Here is a 19,771-nt window from a genome sequence, read left to right as displayed (position 1 = left end):
GCAAGAATGGAGTTTTTTGTTCTCCGCCTCCGCCTGGCATCCCCCGGATATCAGGGTTACTCCTTAGGGCTGCTGCCAGCGGTTCCATTGCTAGGATGTATAGGAGTGGGGAAAGGGGGCAACCCTGTCTGGTCCCATTCCGGATCTGGAAGGGCTCAGACAGAAGACCATTCACTTTGATACGCGCAGAGGGGTTGCTGTATAGGGCCATGATCCAGGAAAGGACCCTCGAGCCCAGACCCACCTCCCTCAACACCTGCTCCAGGAAAGACCATCTCACCCTGTCGAAGGCCTTCTCGGCATCTACTGCGAGAAGGCACAGTGGGGTATGGGAGCTCCGAGCTTTATTGATCAGTGATAGTGTTTTTATCGTGTTCTCTCTGGCCTCCCTTCCCAGGACAAATCCAACTTGATCAATTTGAATAAGGGATGGGATAAGAGGATTTAACCTATTGGCCAGCATTTTTGAGAATATTTTAAGGTCACTGTTGATGAGGGAGATGGGTCTATAGCTCTTACATGAGAGAGGGTCCCCTCCAGGCTTCAGGATCACAGCTATGTTGGCTTGCAGGGCCTGAGGAGGAAATGGGCAACCCTAAGTGACAGCGTTAAAGGCGGACAACATAAGTTCCGATAGCTGTCCTCCCAGTAGTTTATAGAACCTTGGTGTGAACCCGTCCGGGCCTGGACTCTTCCCCAATTTCAGGTCGCGCAGAACCTGAGAGAGTTCTGAGGGCAATAAGTTACTCTCAAGTGCTTCAGAGTCAGCACTTGAGATAGTGGTGTGTGCATGAAGATTCAGGTACTGCGCTGTAGGCTCATTTTGAGTATGTCCATCCGTCTCCCCCTGGTGGGATATGTTGTAAAGCTTGGAGTAGTAAACCCTGAAGGTTTCTAGGATCTCACTAGGAGCGCAAACCTCGGTCCCTGAGGGGCTACGGATGGACATGATGTTTGTTTGGGGGGTCTGGGGACGCAATGCCCTAGCCAACCACCTCCCATTCTTGTTGCCATACTCGTATTGCCCCGCCCGAAATCTGTCCCTTGCGTTCAGGGTGTTCTGATCGAGTATGGCCAAGATCTCGTGCCTGATATTTATGATGCCTGTTAGTAGGGCTTCTGACCTCTGTGCTTTATTGGCTGTTTCGCGGGATTCTAGGTCCCGGAACAGCTGTTTGAGTCTACATGACCGTTCTTTTTTAGGCCTCGATTATTCTATTATTCTGTGGATCAGAGATAACCAAAAATACGAAAATTTGGCATTGTGCATTTTCTTTTCATGGTGTTTACCATGTGGGATACCTAACAATATATTTTATTCATTCAGACCTTTTCACCTACAAGAATTGCAATTCCATTTATTTTTTCTTCAGTTTTTAATGGAAAAAATTGGGAAAGGATTGTTTTTTCAACTTCTAATGTTTATTTCTTTATAGTTCCTAGTTGGACTTGAACATGGGGTCTCTTCTACAATATTTATGTATTTCAGGGTATTGTGCCTTGCCTGTCATCTTATTACACCCTGCCTCAATGGATTACAGTGGAATCCTGGAGATCTCTGCCATAGGTCACCCTGGGATCATCCTATGGATTGGGAACCCTTGTAACAGAATTGAATTTCAAAGCAGACAACCCTTCAAAGATCAAGCATGTTACAACATATTAAAATGGTTTGGTGGGATTAGTCCGGGCTAATGGAGTGTAGCACCAAAAATCCACAAGTATTATAATGTGCGCAGTCAATTAGAGATGAGAGAACGTACTCGGCCACGCCCCTTTTTCACTCGAGCACCGCGATTTTCGAGTACTTCTCTACTCGGGTGAAAAGATTCGAGGGGGGGCGCCGTGTTAGAGAGAGAGAGCTCCCCCCTGTTCCCCACTGCTACCCCCCGCCATCCCCCGCTCCCCGGCGGCCCCGGAATCTTTGCACCCGAATAGCCAGCTACTCGAAAATCGCGGTGCTCGATCGAGTAATTACTCGAAACGAGTACGTTTGCTCATCTCTACAGTCAATAGAAAAAGCTCAAGATATTGTTTTTTATGCTTTTGACAAGAAAAATGCTAAATATCTACAGCAGCCAAAAAAAGAAGTAAAACTGAACCATTACTTGCCCTTCTACCCTTAATCCAGTTACTATGGTGATCCTGTCTATAGCAGATAATATATGGCCTTGATTCACATTATTCAATAACTGTTGCAAGTCTTTAAAATGTCATTGTGTGGGCAGGAAAAGGATACCGAAAAGAAGAACTTGACATTTACGAGTTAATAAAATATACACTACAAAAAAATCTATATTTAATGACACCCACCTGACACCCATCTTACAGTCCATTACACAAGGCTCATCAAAGTTGTTGAGAAGGTCGTCCAGTTGGATATAACTTTCCCCGTCTCTTTCTGTCACCCCATGGAAAGTGGGAACGCAGGAGGCAAGAGGGTCTCTCATCAGCAGCTCAAAGCAATTCTTCTCATTTTCAGAGTAACGTTTTAGAATCGTCCCCCCAGCGGCTGCTTTGAAACTTCCTGCAAAGCACAGATTTCAGGCGTTACCATTAAAAAGTGCCGTGTGAGTGCATACAAGAAAAAAAAAAGTATTAGCAGATGCTTCTAGTTAAAGAAATATGAGGAATGTTTTAACCCCTTTAGTGGCACGCTCGGAAAATCTCCGTGGCTTGCTGCACTGACCATGCAGTTAAACCACGAAAGATTTCCGTGGACAGCTCTAGTGCTGAAATGCTGGCCAGGACACACAGTTATTGTGCCACTGTACACGTTTGCCACTTCGAATTACCTCAGGAAAATCTCTGGGGCTTGTTGCGCTGACATGGTAATTATAAACCTGCCACTGAAGGGGTTAATTCAATCAATTCATTAACATCTTATACAATTGACATGGACATCAATTCACTGTCTAATCTATTGGAAGGGGCCACATCTATACAGTTGCGTCCAAGCTACCCCCTAACCACTATCTGCTTTTCTCTCTTACATGGTAGGGGGGAAAGTAACTATAATAATACATTAGCAAATTGCCATTTATGTAAATCTAATGAAATAATAGTGTAGATTCTCCTTTAACTGATGGACACCATGACTTTAAAATGGTTTTCCAGGAGTCAAATGTCCACGGTCTATTCTTAGGATAGGGTGTCAATACTTGATTAATAAGGATCCATGTCAATCAGAGGAATGCCAGGTTTGTTGAAATAACCAATGAATGAGCTGCAGTACCAGTCGATGTTGGCAGCAAGGATGATCCACTGCACGTGTTGTGATAACTTGGGGTTATTAGCTCATGGGACCGCTATCTTTCCTCAACCAGATAGCTGACAGCACATGAGGAAATCACATCAAGACCAGAATTTTAGTAAGAAATGACTTTCAGTGTTTATTTGCATCACAACACAAGAATCTTCACACTGTTGTTATTGGCATCAGTGTACATGGCATGAAAACAATACCTGGCCGTCTGGCCATTAACTATACTGGATCCTGTACCTTAGCTAACAAGGCCCAGTGACTTAACACAGCAATATCAAGCATCCATAACTAAAACCCATCTAGGGTGTCAATCTAGGGGGCATCTTCCCCTATCAGACTTGTGGCTCTCTCTCACCACAGTAGACCAGCAAATGGCCCTTGGTGGACAGCAGGTCTAAAGTTTTTGTGCCCTGCAGACTTACCCACACAGGTGTTTTCAAAACCTAAACTCGTTTCAATGTGGCAGTTTAGCTCAGCTGCACAAATCTCAGCAGCTGTATGCCTAGTCTGGTCAGCTAGCAACAATATCTCATAATAGACTTCAGCTACGTCAGAGTTCACTTTGCATGCGAGATGAAAACAACCTCAATTGACAACCTCAGGGCTTATTCAGACGACCGTATATCGGCCGGGTATTCACTCCCAGCCGATATACGGCGTCTCTCTCTGCAGGGGGAGGAGGCTGGAAGAGCCAGGAGCAGTGCTGGGGCTAAGTTTTGATGAATTAGCTCCGCCTCCACCCCGCCTATCTTCATTGTAAATAGTGCAGAGGAGTGGAGAGGGGGTGGAGAGGAGGCAGAGAGGGGGACAGAGCTCAGAGCACTGCTCCTGGCTCTTCCAGCCTCCTCCCCCTGCAGAGAGAGAGACGACGTATATCAGCCGTCGTGAATACGCGGCCGATATATCGTCGTCTGAATAAGCCCTCAGTGTGTACCGCAGCAGACTCGACGTCCTGTTCAATCACCAGCTCGCAGGGTTCAGTAATGCTCCTTACTGGGAACCTCAGGATTCTCGATTGCCCGATCGAACAAGCTTGTAACGTCATCACCAGCTCGTTTGCACTTGGGCAGTCTGTTTAGACAGTCAAATCATTGTTGGGAATCGTGAACTTATCATTCAGTCTTTCCACATTCCAAGTTTTTAAAACGCATCGAGGAGCCAAGGAGCCAATGATAACGTTTATGCCGGCTGAAACTGAACGACAAAACGTAAAGCGCACGACTCTCAGTGGCTTGCATTTAAACTGAACAATTATTGTTTACTTTTGTTTGAACGATTTTTGGAACAATAATCCTTCCGTCTAAACGCACATTTACTAAGGTAGTTACAGCAGACACCTCTATCTCTTCTAGGTGAAGGACCTACTGGTGGCTATTAGTAACCCCAACACTTCTATCCAAGACATTCACTGCAGGAACGTCTGTTGGGTTAAAGAAAGGGCCCTATGACACGGGACGAGCTGTCAGGTGCAGATGGCTGACAGGCCGTTCCAGCGATGATCATTCCTGTGCTTTTATACAGGAACAAGCAGCGCTCAGGGAATGGAGGCGGAGGATGTTCCGCCCACCTCCATTCACCATAAACAGGCAGCCGTTCATTGATGAATACCTGATTGCTTACACAGGTTGATACATTGTTCAGTTTTATGTATTAAAAAAATGAACAACAAACAAGAAAAGAACAAATTTTTGCTCATCGTTCAGTCGGGACGTGTATTTACACCGAACGATATATCAGATTCTTGCTGGAATCTCAATGATTTATGGGTCTGTGTAAAAGGGCCCCAAGTAACATCCAGTGCATCACACAGCATAATGTCATTGTTGCTAGTTAACATGGCCTCTAGGCCCCCATTTGATCTACTCCCAACAGGTAATCTAGCTCCAAAAACTAAGCAGAATGTCCTGCATATTCCTGCAAAAGAGACATACTATGCACATCACATGACCTTGCATGACCATTATAGCATTTCTGTATACTGGGTCATTTCCAGCACATGCCTTTGCAAAAGACACACCCTGCAAAACATTTGCAACATCACGTTCTTCGGAACTTCTAAGGCCATGCTGCACCCTTTTACAAGGCTCTGGTCACCTGCACACGGCCATGTCGGATCCCGCTGTGAGAATTCTCACAGCGGGATGCGACCCGTGCCCCAGTATTGACTTTATACCCACCCATCTGGAGTCTTCTCCCCCTGCACTGCGATGTGCCGGCTGCCGCCCAGCGCTAGTGAGCTAGCATGACCAGCACTCTAGTCAGTCTCCTCCTCACTGCAAGGGGTGCAGTAACCACACAGTGAGGACGGCAGGGGGCACAGGAACTCCATTTTTGAGATCAGTAGGGATTTCAGTGGTGAGACCCCCACCGATCTGCAAGTTATCCCATATGCTGTGGATAAGGAATAGCTTCAAATTCTGATACAACCACTGGAACACAACAATATCAAACACATATAACTCATACCCATCCAGGGTGTCAGAATAGGGGGCCTGTTACCCTGTCAGACTCATGGCGCTCTCTCTCACCACAGAGGTCCAGTAAATAGCCCCTAATAGACAGCAAGTCTAGAGTTCTTCTGACCTGCGCGCGCACACCCACACAGGTGTCTGCTGGTTAACTGGCAGAACCAACCCTTTCTCTACCAGATATTTCTGCATGCAATCTGCCCATAAACCCCCTAATGGCTATCTCAGGTACTGCATTACTACACTGTGTGCATAACATGCGCTGCGACCCCTTCATTGTGCTGATCGTCAGTGGTCCTGAGTGCTTGAACCCTCACTGATTAAACATTAAAGGGTTTTCTGGAATTTGTTTTTCTGATGATCCATTAATTTAAGTGAAAGCGAGAGAGCCTGCAGTACAATTTAGGGTCAGTTCATAGAGTACAGAGTTGTGTACTTCCGGCACAGAGCAGCTCTGTTCACTAATGCAACAATCAACAAAAGATTAGTGGGGGTTGGCGCTAAAAGTGTAACCGAAAATGCACCACTTTTTAATAACTTTTTTTGTATAGAGTTTGTGATTTTTGCCCGCCGAATACAGGTGTGTGACTTGTACAAGCCTCTTTGTAATGATCCTGAATTAGGGAATTATGTAATTAGCAATTTCCTTATATAACATTATTATTAAAAAACACTGCCCTTAGGGTGCCTACCCACTGGCGATTTTTTTTCCTGCGATGCTAAATTGCGTTTTGCGTTTTTTCTGAAAAGCAATTAGCATAGAATGTGTTCTTGTCCATTTGGGGTTTTTTTTCGTTTCGTTGCAATTTTTCACATAGGAACTGTCAGTTGCATATGTCTCCTTATTTTTCTCTTAATGCACCCATGATTGTCAATGGAAATTAACGAAAAACGCCGCGAAAAACGCTGCGTTTTTCACGCACGAAAATCGGCAACGCCAGTGGGTAGGCGCCCTTAGGCTTCAGTCACACGACTGTATGCGTTTGTATGTTCACCCATATAACTGCATGAATGAAGATTTGCCAAGTCCCGATCATAATTCGCAGTCACATTAATTCCTGCCATCCACACGGGTGGCTGCTGCGTATCGGCAAAAAAATACGCTGCCAATAATATGCTGCTGAGTGACTGAATCTCATTTCCTCATTACCCACCCACTGAGCTCCACACAACAAACTAGAGTAAAATATCATGCATCTGCTGAAGGGCTGCATGAAAAGAAATATTACTGTCTCACAAACCCCTATACCTGTCCGTAACAGGAGCGGAAATGTACTAGAAGCGCGGCGCTCCCACTGATTTCAAGGGGAGTGACGCCAGAACTCAGTTCCTTCCCAGTCCACGACGTCCGGCCCCACTGCACTGACAGTGGGACAGGCAATCACCTGATGAACCCAGGGATTCTGTATGTCAGATCTCCCTCCAACAACTACTGATAACCTATGCAGAGGATAGGTAATCAGTAGAGATGAGCGAACGTACTCGGTAAAGCACTACTCGTCCGAGTAATGTGCTTTATCCGAGTACCTCCCCGCTCGTCCTGAAAGATTCGGGGAGCGCCGCTGCTGACAGGTGAGTTACGGCGGGGAGCAGGGGAGAGCGGGCGGGAGAGAAGGAGAGAGAGATCTCCCCTCCGTTCCTTCCCCGCTCTCCCCTGCAGCTCGCCGCTCCGCGGCGCTCCCCGAATCTTTCAGGACGAGCGGGGAGGTACTCGGATAAAGCACATTACTCGGACGAGTAGTGCTTTACCGAGTACGTTCGCTCATCTCTAGTAATCAGTTAAAAAAAAGGCCAGAATACCCCTTTAAGAGCACATTAACCCTAGAAAAGATAAATGTAAACAGGAAATTACTGAAGTATTTGCAAATCTGCAGCGTTTCCTCAATGTCCCTGAAACAATCAGTGCAGAGAACAGAGGGGGGGTTACCCTCCTGTGTAACAACCAAGGGGCATGGCTTAACAATGGAATGAGGTTTAGTACTAAGAGGGGAGAGGCTCCTGCTGCAGCCAGTTGTTTCACAAATAAACACAGGATTTTGAAGAAAAGGGAGGGGAGAGATGGCTGATATTTAATTGTAATGTATGACAAAATAAGATCAACAAAAAGGAGAAGTTAAGGAAGGCATTGCTGGGAATTTTTTATCTATTTTGTGAATTTTCCATCTTCAGTGTTCCTGTAATCTGTGATTGTTGATGTAGTTTTTCTGCTTCAGCGTACTAACAGCTAAAATTCTTTTTTTTAACTGAAGTGTATAATTGGTTGATATGGGTGAAATGATTTAACATTAAAATCTATTAGGCAGACACTTCAGCTATTCTCAAACACACGTCTACATCGCGCAGGTGGCCTTGATACGAGATAAAGCACATCTGATATGAAGCTTATTCTGGCTGGTGGCACATTGCATGACTGCTTAATTGAGCTTAGCTCACAGCTTTATATCTAAAAGCAAAAAATAACAGTTCTAGTTCACCTCTAGTGCCTGATTCTTTAGTATCTTTCTCTATTAAAAGGATTCTCCCACTTCTGGCTATTAATGACCTATCTTCAGGATAGGTCACCAATAGCGGATCGGCAGGACTCCCGTGCTCAGCTTTTCCCCTAGGCCAGTGTCTATATGTATGGAGTTTCTTTTTTCCCAGAAGCAGACAGCTCCATACATTGTGCAGTGGCCCTAAATGGTACTGCATGCTGAGTCCCAATAAAGTACATAGGTAAAAGAGATAGATTAGCTGCTGTAATCACATGAGCAATGAATGGCAGGAGCTTCCAGGACCAGGGTAAGGCTGTTCTGGACCCGAGGAGAAGCATTTAATGGGTGAGTAGTGCTTGTTATTATTTTAGTCCACTCCCTGCCTATAATTTTCTTTTAGTCCCCTTTAAGTAGTGGAGCTTGGAGCTTGTACGTATCAGTTTCACACTGCATGCAGCTGTTATTAATGATTTTTTAAGGACAGGTACACAAGTGTTAGAACAAAACCAGCAATATTTCCTGGACCTTAGCCTTGGAGATCCAACATTGCATCCCCACTGTCCTCCCAGTCTTTGTTTTGGAACGGCTGCCACCTGACGACTGCAGCCAATCAGAGACCGTAGCAGTCAGAAGCCATTATCCTGGCCTATCCGCTCACAGCATCTGAGCAGATATGCCAGGAGAACTGCACTTGGGCTCTGTGGCTTATGATTGGCTACAGAGGTCAGATGGTAGCCGTTCGAACACAAAGACCAAGAAGACCATGGGGCTTCAGCACTGGATTGCCGGAGCTGAGGACCATTAAGTACTGTTGGTTTTGTTATTTTAACACTTGTATACCTGTCATTAAAAAATCATATGGTAACAAGACAACCCCTTTAAAGAACTTGCAGTGTTAACAGTCTGTCTTTAAGGTAGACATGTACATTTTATGTACACATTGTGTATTCCACGAGCGGAAGAAAAATCGCCGCATGCTCTATTTTGCCAAGGAATCCACGCGGATGCCCCCCATTGATGTCAATGAAGATATCCGACCCGCAGCCAACGCACAATTAACATTTCGTATGAGCTGCAGGTACCTGTGTCATCGCTAAGCGATGGTGCAGGAAATACAACTGAACAAACAAAATTGTACTGCGCATGACCGCCTGCGAGCCGCCGCGGTAGGAGATACGCAGGGTCACCCGCCAAGCTCACAGCCGAAATCTCCGCATGCGGAATCTGACCCGCTGTTGTGGGCCTGGACTAAGACTGGAGGGGCAAACAAAATCCACTTTTCATTCCTAAGTGCAGTGTCAATGCTTTCTTACTAAAGAAGCAAACAGGCTGGTGACCACACTGTCGCTCCATGTGATAGTCACAGGGATAGGTACAGCAGACCCCATTAAACAGCTCCCCGTATCTGACCTTCCCGGCCCCTCCGAGTGTGACATGGTATACAGTGGGATATTGGGGTCGACTGCAGTGACACTTGAATTTTCAAGTTTGGGGTAGAATAAGGCTATGAAAAAGCCTGTTCCATCCTTGAGCAGGGTCAAGGATATAGTTATTTTTAATGTCGCACTTTTTAATCTAATGATTGGCTTCTGATGTTTTTATTCTTTATTGTAGATTAACTGCCTTGGTTTCCTAAGTACGACTTGTATGAGAGTAAATCATTAACCAGCTGCCAAGGTTAGAGCCATGAAATTGCAGGTGCTCCCCAATGCTTTTAATCTTAATCTGTAAGAAACAGTAAGAGCTCAGCATAAAAAGGATTAACACAATGGTAGCGACAACACAGGTGGATGTCTCAGGTGAGAAGTGTTATTGAAGGCTGTAAGGTTGCTACATAGTCAAGCAGGAAAGTGACATCAGAAAAAGACATGTTGTTAAAAACAGCTTTTCAAGGTTTTTTTGTTGCTTTATACATTTTTCAAATGTCTATATATTTTGAAAAATTCCTAAAATCCTGCAATTTTCACATTGACCACTAAGGCTGGATTCACACGAACGTATATTGGCTCGGTTTTCACGCCTAGCCGATATTCGTTGTCCTCATCTGCAGGGGGGGGGGAGGTGGAAGAGCCAGAAGCAGGAACTGAGCTCCCGCCCTCTCTGCCTCCTCTCCGCCCCTCTGCACTATTTGCAATGAAAGGAGGTGGGACCTTGGTGGGGCTAAGTTCCTGCAAATTAGCCCCACCCCTGTCCCGCCTCTCCTCATTGCAAATAGGGCAAAGGGGTGGAGAGAAGGCAGAGAGGGGGCGGGAGCTCAGTTAATGCTCCTGGCTCTTCCACCCACCCCCCTGCAGATGAGGACGATGTATATCGGCTCGGCGTGAAAACCGAGCCGATATATGTTTGTGTGAATGCACCCTCAGACTAATAACAGTCTGACACTTCCTGATCAATAGAGAAAACTTTTCAGCAGTCATCTCATGATCATCACAGGGAGGATAACAATGAAAGCTGACATCTACTGAGTCAAGTCACATTATTATGACCACCGGGTAATATCCCCCAGAGTAACCGCCATGGGCCACACAGACAGCAGCTAGACAGCCTGGGAGTGACTCCATAAGGTGCTATCAGATCTTCTCAGGTATCTAGAGCCATGCAGACTGCAGTGTGTTCCATAGTTGTTGCAGGGGACAGGGGGGAGGATCCACAGAGCGAACACAACGATCAAGGGGATTACACAGAGACTCACTTGGGTTCAAGTCTGGGGAATTAGGGAGCTAAGGAGGTACTTGGAAGTCTCAGTCATGTTCTTCCAACCTCTGTCAGATATTCCTAGCCAAGTGACATATCACATAATCTTGCTGGAAGATCCCATTTGCCCCAGGGAAGACAAGCGGTATATATGGGTGTACGTGAGCTGCAAGGATGGATTCATAACCAAATGGGCTCAGAGTGCCTTCCACGTGGATGTATGACCCCAGAGAATGCCCACAAATACACCCCAGACCATAACACTACTGCCACCAGCTTGTGTTCTTCCTGCAATGGTTTCAGAGTGTTTGTTCTCTGATGTTTCTCACCTGACACACCATCATTCATCCGTTGGATGAAGCAGAAAACGTGACTCATCGGAGAAGGCAATCCTTTGCCAATCAGTGGTAGTCCAATTCTGATACTGACTTGCAAACTGAAGGCTTTTCCTTCAATGTACCTTTGTTAGCATAGGTGCAGTAACAATGTTTTGGAACCCCATACGCAGTCGGAGTCGCTGAACTGTTGTTTTAGACACCCGTCTGGTAGCCCCTTGGTTTATTTTCATGGTGAGCTGCTCCACTGCAGCATATTGATCACCCCTTATGCACCTTTGTAGCCGATGTTCACCTCTCACATCATTGGCACATAGTGCTCTGCAGTTTCCACATTGGTTATTGTCCACCCACAATGCACCTTCACCACAACAGCTTGTGAACAGTTCACATACTGCACTGTTTGAGGAACACTGCCACACTTGGCCTGAAAGCCAATAATCAGCTCTGATAAATCGTCCCTTTTACCCAAGACAACAACGACTGATATGTGAGCAGACAGTCTATTGCACACCTTATATACCCACCAAGTAAGCATATAACATGTCACTTCCTTTATGGGCTACACTCTGCAAACATCGAAGCTGGAAGGCAGTCATAATGCACAGATCTGGCAGGAAATCCTAGGAAACATAACATTTTGTTTGGTAAAAATTTCATCTGGCATGCCAAAACCTGGACAGACCCCATTGTAGTCAATGGGGTCCACTTAGGGCTGCCCATGCATGTGCCACATCCGGCAGTTCTGATATTATCCTTAATTGGCTCCAAGCATAGAGCCAAACAACAGAAATGACACTGGAGGCTAGGCCCAAAAGTGAATGATGCTTTATATATTTCCCCTTCCTGCACAATGACCTCTGCACCAATCACATAGCATGCCTACAATATTCTCCTATAGAAGTCGATGAACACCGGATGCTGGTTGCAGAATGACCCAGAATGCTAGGTACAGAAGTTAATAGCGCTTTATCTACTCTGCTTCTTTCCATGTGCCAGACCCATCAGTTTTGATATTTCCCTTGATCAGTTTCAAGGATAGAGCCAAACAACAGAAATTACATTGGAGGCTAGGCGCAGAAGTGAATGGTACCCCCCTTCCTGTACAATGACCTCTCACGGAGCGTGGCCACAACATTCTCGCATAGAAGTCAATGACCATCTCCAGGCTATAAGTTCCTACATCCATTTGAATGCTATAAAGCATATCTGTAAATGCCAATAACAGTAGCCCAGGCAAGATAGTTGTCCCCATACTCATGTACAGAAAATACAATTTCAAAATCTACCATCGGAAAATAAAACACAGAATAGATAAAGAAAATTTATCAGTATCTGTTCTAATAGGTACAAAAAATATAGGTGACGGTCCCTTTAAGAGCTCAGTCACACGGGCGTTTTTACATGTGTTTAATGAAAACAAAGATCTGGTACCGTGTTAGCCAGTAGAGCATGCAGAGTTGGGTTCTTTAGGCAGAGTCCTTTGGGAATTAGATGTTCCTTCTTGCATCTGGTTAGAAAGAAAATGTCGCTGTCCAGTTGTGCCAACTTCTTCAGAAGATGTTTCAGTTCCGGTATCATATCTACAAGATTACGTCGTTTCTCTTGCTGAGAACAATTACATGTGTTTATTCGCACGTAAAAACGTTTGCACCGTGTGCGTTAAAAAAACGCGTGAGCACCAAATATAGAACATATGGGTGCTAATGGTCGTGGTCACGGGTTTCTTTTAACGCACGCAGTGCAAACGTTTTTACGTGCGTAAAAACGCCCCTTGTGACTAAGCCCTAAGGGTGGATTCACACTTGTGTTGAACCTCGGGTTGGAGGTTCCGTTGCAGATCTGGTACAAAATATTGGAAAAAAAACGCTGCATGGAGCGCTTTTTTCCAGTAAAATGTTCAGCAGCAGGGCGGAAAACGACAAGCCCCGTTATAGTCAATGGGGTCCTTTCTGCGTTGTTTGGTTCTGTCATAACACGGACCAGTTTGGCCAGGGGATTCCCCCTTTATTGCTCCCTAACCGCAGCAGGAAAATGGAATCCCCACCGCTAATGTGAAACTACCCTTAGGCTGGGTTCACACAGAGCGGGTCTGCAGCGGAAATTCCGTCCGAAATTTCGCTGCAGCAAATCTGCCTGCGGCCGCTAATTTTTGTAAAGAATCTGGTCCACATGGGACAGCCAATCCATCGTGGCAAAGCTGGCGCTGCGGCGTGGACTCCCCGGCCACAGCATGTCCATTTTTTTTTCCGTTGCAGCCTCACTGTCCTCTATGGGAGCGCCGGCCGAAACGGAAAACCACGCGGCTAAGTGCCGCGGGTTTTGAAGCAACGCTTTCCCGACGGAAATGTTGCATTTTTTCACTGCAGTCAAAACGCGAGATTTCCAGCAGGATTCCGCCCTGTGGGAACCCAGCCTAACACGGCTTTTTGCTAATCTTATCAGTGCAATGACATATTACACTTTTTCACCTGAGAAATGTAACAGAATGGTGCGGGTGACATCTCAGCAGACAGAATACTCCAGCTCGTACCGCGCTACCTCTCTTATCATCTGCAGCCACATATACTGTACACAGTGCTGTTTATGGAAGGAAATCCCCGGAGTAAAAACAGTGTTTCAGATACTGTTTAATCTAGTTTTACTAAGTGACAAAACGTGCATCTCCTGGTAAAAAAAAAAAAAATGAAATGTCTATATTTTACAGAAAGAAACTGACACAGTGACAGCCAGGAAAGGTAAATGGTAGAGGAGATTGAACTTTGATAAGTGTGAAAGAATGCAGCAAAACAGCACTCAATGCCAAGCAGCAGCTGCAAAAACAAACGTGTTTAGAGTACATAACAAGAGGTAAAAAACTGTGACCTGAATAGAAAATTCCACAAACCAAATCACTTGTAAGGTTTCAACTGAAATTCGTGGTATACTTTTGGCTTCACATCCATTTATGTCGGGGGTAAGTCATCAACATTGACAAGGATTTTTAACAGTAAGAATGGTCAAAACCCCCTCAGAAAGCATTGCAATCGCAAAAATGGTACGAAAAGTGGGAATAATGTTAAATTAATTCAGGGAAATTATCAGACTATCTTTTTGGGGCGAGAAAGAAATTGGTCCCCTGTGAGGCATTGTTAACTTGCCTTTTGACATCTGCCTAAAAGAGGCTTTGTTTCACCTTCCTCTGGGCCTTCCTGTAAATTAAACAGGAAGGTCTGAAACAGGATAAACTTGACGACTTGATGTCTTAAAATCATAAGGTAGAAAAAAAGGGAGGAAAAAAACAGCTCACAGCCACAAGAAGAACAAACCACGAGCCACATTCGACCAAATGTAGAATATGCACCACTAAAAAAGGTCCAGCTCATCCAGTATTTGTGAAGAATTAAAAACGTAGAACTTTATTAGATACTGGTACAATTATTATGGCAGCAAATGACGGCACAGATACTCTACTGATGCATTTCCAATACCAAACGCATCAGAGTGAGCTGTGGTTTGCTGCCATGATGAGAGATGTAGCTGTGTACCGGTAAGGCGCTTCAGAGAGGAGCACAACCCTCATGGAACTTCCTGAAGTGGCACATGGGGGTCTGACTGCTTCAATGGGACCGTCGGAAATAGCAGAGTTCAAGTGTTCACTGTGCTCTAAATGTACAGCATTTCGCACTAACGTCTTCTCATCCATGATGTAAATCTGAAATATAGTGTTACTAAGTTGAACTATATCTCCAGCACACTCACCTGTATGGCCAGCAAGCTGCACCCAGCGTCTCTTGAAAGGGCTAATAACAGGAATGTTCACAATAGTTCTGATCTTCTGCCAAGATTTGTTCTGCAAGCAAGAGGGAGAATGTATGTTATATAATAGAAGACAAAGAAATAATGTGATACAATAGTTAGAGAAAAGTACACTCATCTACAAAAAGAAATGTAATTATCAGCGGCCACGTGCCATTCAACCCTCACGTGACTGCGGCTGCCAATCATTAGCCTCGGTGGTCATGTTCTTGTTCCAATCAGCAGAAGGTCTCCTGCTGCATTGTTATCTCCTGCTTTTTAAGCTGCTGTTGGCTCGGCGGTAAATGCAACTTTTCCCACAGCTCAACTTTTGGAAGGGATCAGCTGACCCACTTGTTTACAGAAAGGAGTGTCTGATTGGTTAGTCTCTCTTTAAATAGTTCTGGTTTCTGCAGTGTGGTGCAGTTGATAGCTGTGGCAACATGTGTTCTATCCAGCATTCCTCATTCTGTTCTAATTACCTAGATCAAGCCTTTGTTTTCTGGTCCAGTCTGTTTGTGGCTTGTCTACTCTTTCCTTATTTGTTTCTGTCTGCGATAGGTTATTCCAGCATTTGCTTTTTTAGCCTCTTGTCTGAGTTCTAGTGCCATCAAGTTCTCAGAAATAGTATTACAAAGAGTCAATCACAGGGACAGCTTAGGGTAGTTGAGATTAAGGGGGGATGTAGGGAGAGCCAATGCTAGAGACAGAATTATGCTTGTGGTTATTTTGGTTCCATACAGTCTGTTTAAGTCAGGGGTGTGCAACCTCCGGCCAAGGATGGCTATGAATACGACCCAACGCAAAATTGTAATCTTGCCTAAACATTATAAGATTTTTTTATACCTTCAGACATTGCATGTGCTTGTGGTGACCCGGTCAGGCAGGTAAGCATTCTTATTTGATTAATAAGGGCAGGAGCATAACGATCGCGGTCACAGCGTGTGCAACCACAACCAGGCCTGGAGGGGGGCATGTGTAGACTGAATGGAGGAGGCGAGGTCACAGGCAGTACCTGGAAGCAGCAGATTGGGAGCTTCCGCTTACAGACAGGCTCATACAGATGATGAGGCAGGAATGGGTGGAACTTGTAGCTCTGTGACTGTCTGACTCACTAGTCATTCCCGATCCAGCAGGCGGTCTGCAGCGGCTATTCTCCTCCCCAGTCCTGACTGCCTCTATCCAGTATGGAGGTGAGGATGAGAGTCGGTGGTCTCATCGTGGCCAGCCAACACTGTGTGCCCCTCCCCTTGTGTCTGAAACGGGCCCGCGCTCCCTGATTAATGGGAGCAAATGAGTTTAAAAGATTTTGACCAGTGGAAAACAAAGAGGCATAAGACATGTCTCACAAATGTTGTCTGGCGAAATAATGAAGTCATTTGATCAGATGTAAATTAATCATGCTCTGCCACATGCACAGTTTTATAGATACCTACAGCTATGGCATGCCTATCAAACAGAATAGGTCTCGTCTCCGCAGATGTGAAGATAACTAATTTTGCATTGGCTAATATTATAGGCACATAGTCATCATCAGCTGAAAAAATATTGCTGATATATTCTCATTTGCAGGGCCATTTAAATTTACAGACCCCCGATACGTGCAAGGGCAAGTAGGAGGCAGATATTGGACCTATAGAAGATTCGCAATGGGTTGAAATTTTACAGATGATCCCTAAATGATGTGATTGAATCTCATAGATCACAGATATACCTGTTACATAGGGTGTATCACATCCCTGCTTTCCTGCACGAAATAAGGATAAGGATAACCGTGTATGTATATGTTGTAAAACCCAAGTCGCAGGTCTGATACACATGATGTGTCCAAAGCTAAACAGATATTGGTCTGAGGTGTATTCTCTGATTGGTAGTGTATACATTTTTTAACATATTTCTGTAACTATTTTTTTAACATCTATGACCTCCATGATGTCATATAAAACCTCTGGGGGACATTCACAAAGTTAATCTGGATTTTACAGCACTAGTATGTGTCCTCAGATTTGTAAGTGATCTGCCATTAGAGAAGCAAGAGCAGATTGTAGTGGTGAGACTCTTAAATATCGCAAGGAAACTAATAGCACAACGCTGGCTAGATGAGCCCCCTACACTGGGAGAATTCAGAAACAACGTCAACAAGTTACTACCCTGGGAAAAAGGATATATTCTAAACATAAAACAGCTACAAGTACTACTGGTATAGCACGTGCTCGATATGGCTGAGTACTCCGGGGCTAGTGTCATTGAACCTGATCAGTAATATCCCAATGGGCTAATCATTAAAATTGGGTCAATCGGATGTAACTGTGGATGGACTGATACAAAAGAGAGGCCTTGCTTGTTGGAATAAATGTGACAGCGATATAAGTACTAAGCATTAATTACAAATTGTTTCAATCTTTTTGGTCTGATACATGATTGTTGCCAGTACCTTAGTCACAACATGCTATATTGTAGTATAGAATTGGTACATATGTATAAGTAGGAGATGAACAGGAAGTTGTTTTCATATACAACTTCTGTAACGCAAAAACTACTGGCGTTCTGGGTGACATGCAAGCTGCAAGAGAAGTAGTAACCCGTATGGACTTTATATGAGACTGATGCATGGGGGAGACTTGGGCGAAGAGGGTTGAGTTGGGCAAAGGGGGTTTGTGTTTATTCTGTTTTTTTAAATGGATGCCCCTTGCAACAGTGGAAAAGTATGAATAAAAAAATAAAAGACCATGCGAATGTCCCCCAGAGGTCCTATATGACACGATGAAGGTCATAGATGTTAAAAAAATAGTTACAGAAATAAGTAAAAAATATATATATATACATGAAAAAGAAAATGACTCACCGCCAACGACAACCAAAACAATTTCCATATGCGCCCTGTAATCCAAGACTATACAAATCATATATCAATATGTCCAAAACAAAATGAGGAACCCCATTACGTAAATATACTAATTTTGAAAATAAACTTTTTTAGCTTTTTTTTTTTACTTAAAGGAGATGTCTCGAGGAAGCAGTTAAATTTTTTTTTTGCCCAGTCCCCCCCATTAAGTACACATTACTAAGCCCCCCTGTAAATGACATTTCTAGCTGGTTCGTACTTACCGTTCCAGCGTTTCAGCAACTTATAAAAGTTTCCTCAAGATGGCCGCCGGCTCTTTCCCCGTCGCTCGCTGCAGCCCGACGTGCGCGCTCCCGAGACGCCGCCAGCTGTGTCTCCATGGCAACCGGACGCATCGCAGCCGCCGACCAGACGCCCCGCAGCCGCCGACCAGACGACAGCCCCCGGCTCCCCAGCGCTAGACCCTCAGCCCAGGTGAAGGCCCCGGAGCCCAGCGCTAGGTTCCGGAGCCCAGCGCTAGTTCCCCCGGCCTAGCGGCAGCCCCCCCCGGCCTAGCGACAGCCCCCCCATCGCAGCGACAGCCCCCCCCCGGCCTAGCGACAGCCCCCCCATCGCAGCGACAGCCCCCCCCCGGCCTAGCGACAGCCCCCCCATCGCAGCGGCAGCCCCCCCCCGGCCTAGCGACAGCCCCCCCATCGCAGAGACAGCCCCCCCGGCCTAGCGCTAGTTCCCCCATCACAGCGGCAGCGACAGCCCCCCCGGCGCAGCGGCAGCCCGGCGCAGCGGCAGCCCCCCCCGGCGCAGCGACAGCCCCCCCCCCCCCCCGGCGCAGCCCGGCGCAGCGGCAGCCCCCCCACAAATCACTTACCTGGGAGGCTGGGCTGGGCTGGGCTGGGCTGGGCTTCTCCGCTGGGCAGCTCCAGTTTCTGCACCTTCCTCTAACAGAGGAAGGTACAGAATGGCCGCTGCAGCGCGCTCCCGAGCAGTGACAGCTCGTCTGCGCATGCGCAGAAGAGCTGTAGCGGGGAGCACACTGAAGCGGCTCGTGCTGAATGGAGAAGACCGGACTGCGCAAGCGCGTCTAAAAAAGCAAGCTGCCAGCGAATTTAGACGGAACCATGGAGACGAGGACGCTAGCAACGGAGCAGGTAAGTGGAATAACTTCTGTATGGCTCATATTTAATGCACAATGTACATTACAAAGTGCATTAATATGGCCATACGGAAGTGTATAACCCCACTTGGTTTCGCGAGACCACCCCTTTAATGTGAGCCAGGACAGCTTTCTGTGCACAAGCTTGCATACAGAAGATGTATCCAGTGTTATTAAGTAAATACTAGTTTTGATTCTTGCTCAGGTGTCCGACTACTTTTTGTAGAACCGTATAAAACTGAATAAAAACACGTCTGCCATACACCCAGCCGCACCCTTCAGCCTGCTGCAACACAAACGGACTAGGTTCGCTGTAATTCTGCTGTCGAATAGACTAGACGTCTGCATAACCTAATAGAGCCACGTCCTGCAGGTCCTGAATAAACAGGCATGATACTGTAGCACAAACATGAAATAGTCATTACACATTAGAAGGCGCACGTAATGTGCGCTCCCAGCTGTGAGTCACGTTCTTCGGCAAGGTTAGAGTTGTTTGCAACATCCCCGCTATTATATAAAGTAGGAACTCCGCTAATACTGATACCAGTAATTCCTCTTCCCATCTCTTAACCCCTTAACACATGAAGCATGTGAATGTACACAGTGTACTTCTGCATTCGGGTATTTGTAGTGGCTGAAGCCCTGGTATTCTTGTAAGTGCAACCTAATTTTATGTAAGATTTCTCACATGTCTTCCTCTTTGATGCCATGTGGTGCAGCCTAGTCATGACCCTGAGAATGGAATAATCACAGTCTTACA

At 45.7% G+C, this 19,771-nt stretch overlaps 1 protein-coding gene across 1 annotated transcript in view; it reads right to left on the bottom strand.

The window, feature by feature from the left end:
- Nucleotides 1-19,771, bottom strand: part of ITPKA (inositol-trisphosphate 3-kinase A) — a 94,158-nt gene that overhangs the window by 19,151 nt on the left and 55,236 nt on the right. Inside the window, exons 2-3 of the mRNA XM_066608422.1 lie at nucleotides 14,978-15,068; nucleotides 2,314-2,527 (exon numbers count right to left, since the gene is read on the bottom strand). Coding sequence (XP_066464519.1) covers nucleotides 2,314-2,527; nucleotides 14,978-15,068 — 305 coding nt within the window. The remainder of the gene's footprint in view (nucleotides 1-2,313; nucleotides 2,528-14,977; nucleotides 15,069-19,771) is intronic.

Source organism: Eleutherodactylus coqui, chromosome 6 (genome assembly GCF_035609145.1).
Source record: "Eleutherodactylus coqui strain aEleCoq1 chromosome 6, aEleCoq1.hap1, whole genome shotgun sequence".
NCBI lineage: Eukaryota > Metazoa > Chordata > Amphibia > Anura > Eleutherodactylidae > Eleutherodactylus > Eleutherodactylus coqui.
This window is presented reverse-complemented; position numbering and strand designations above follow the sequence as displayed.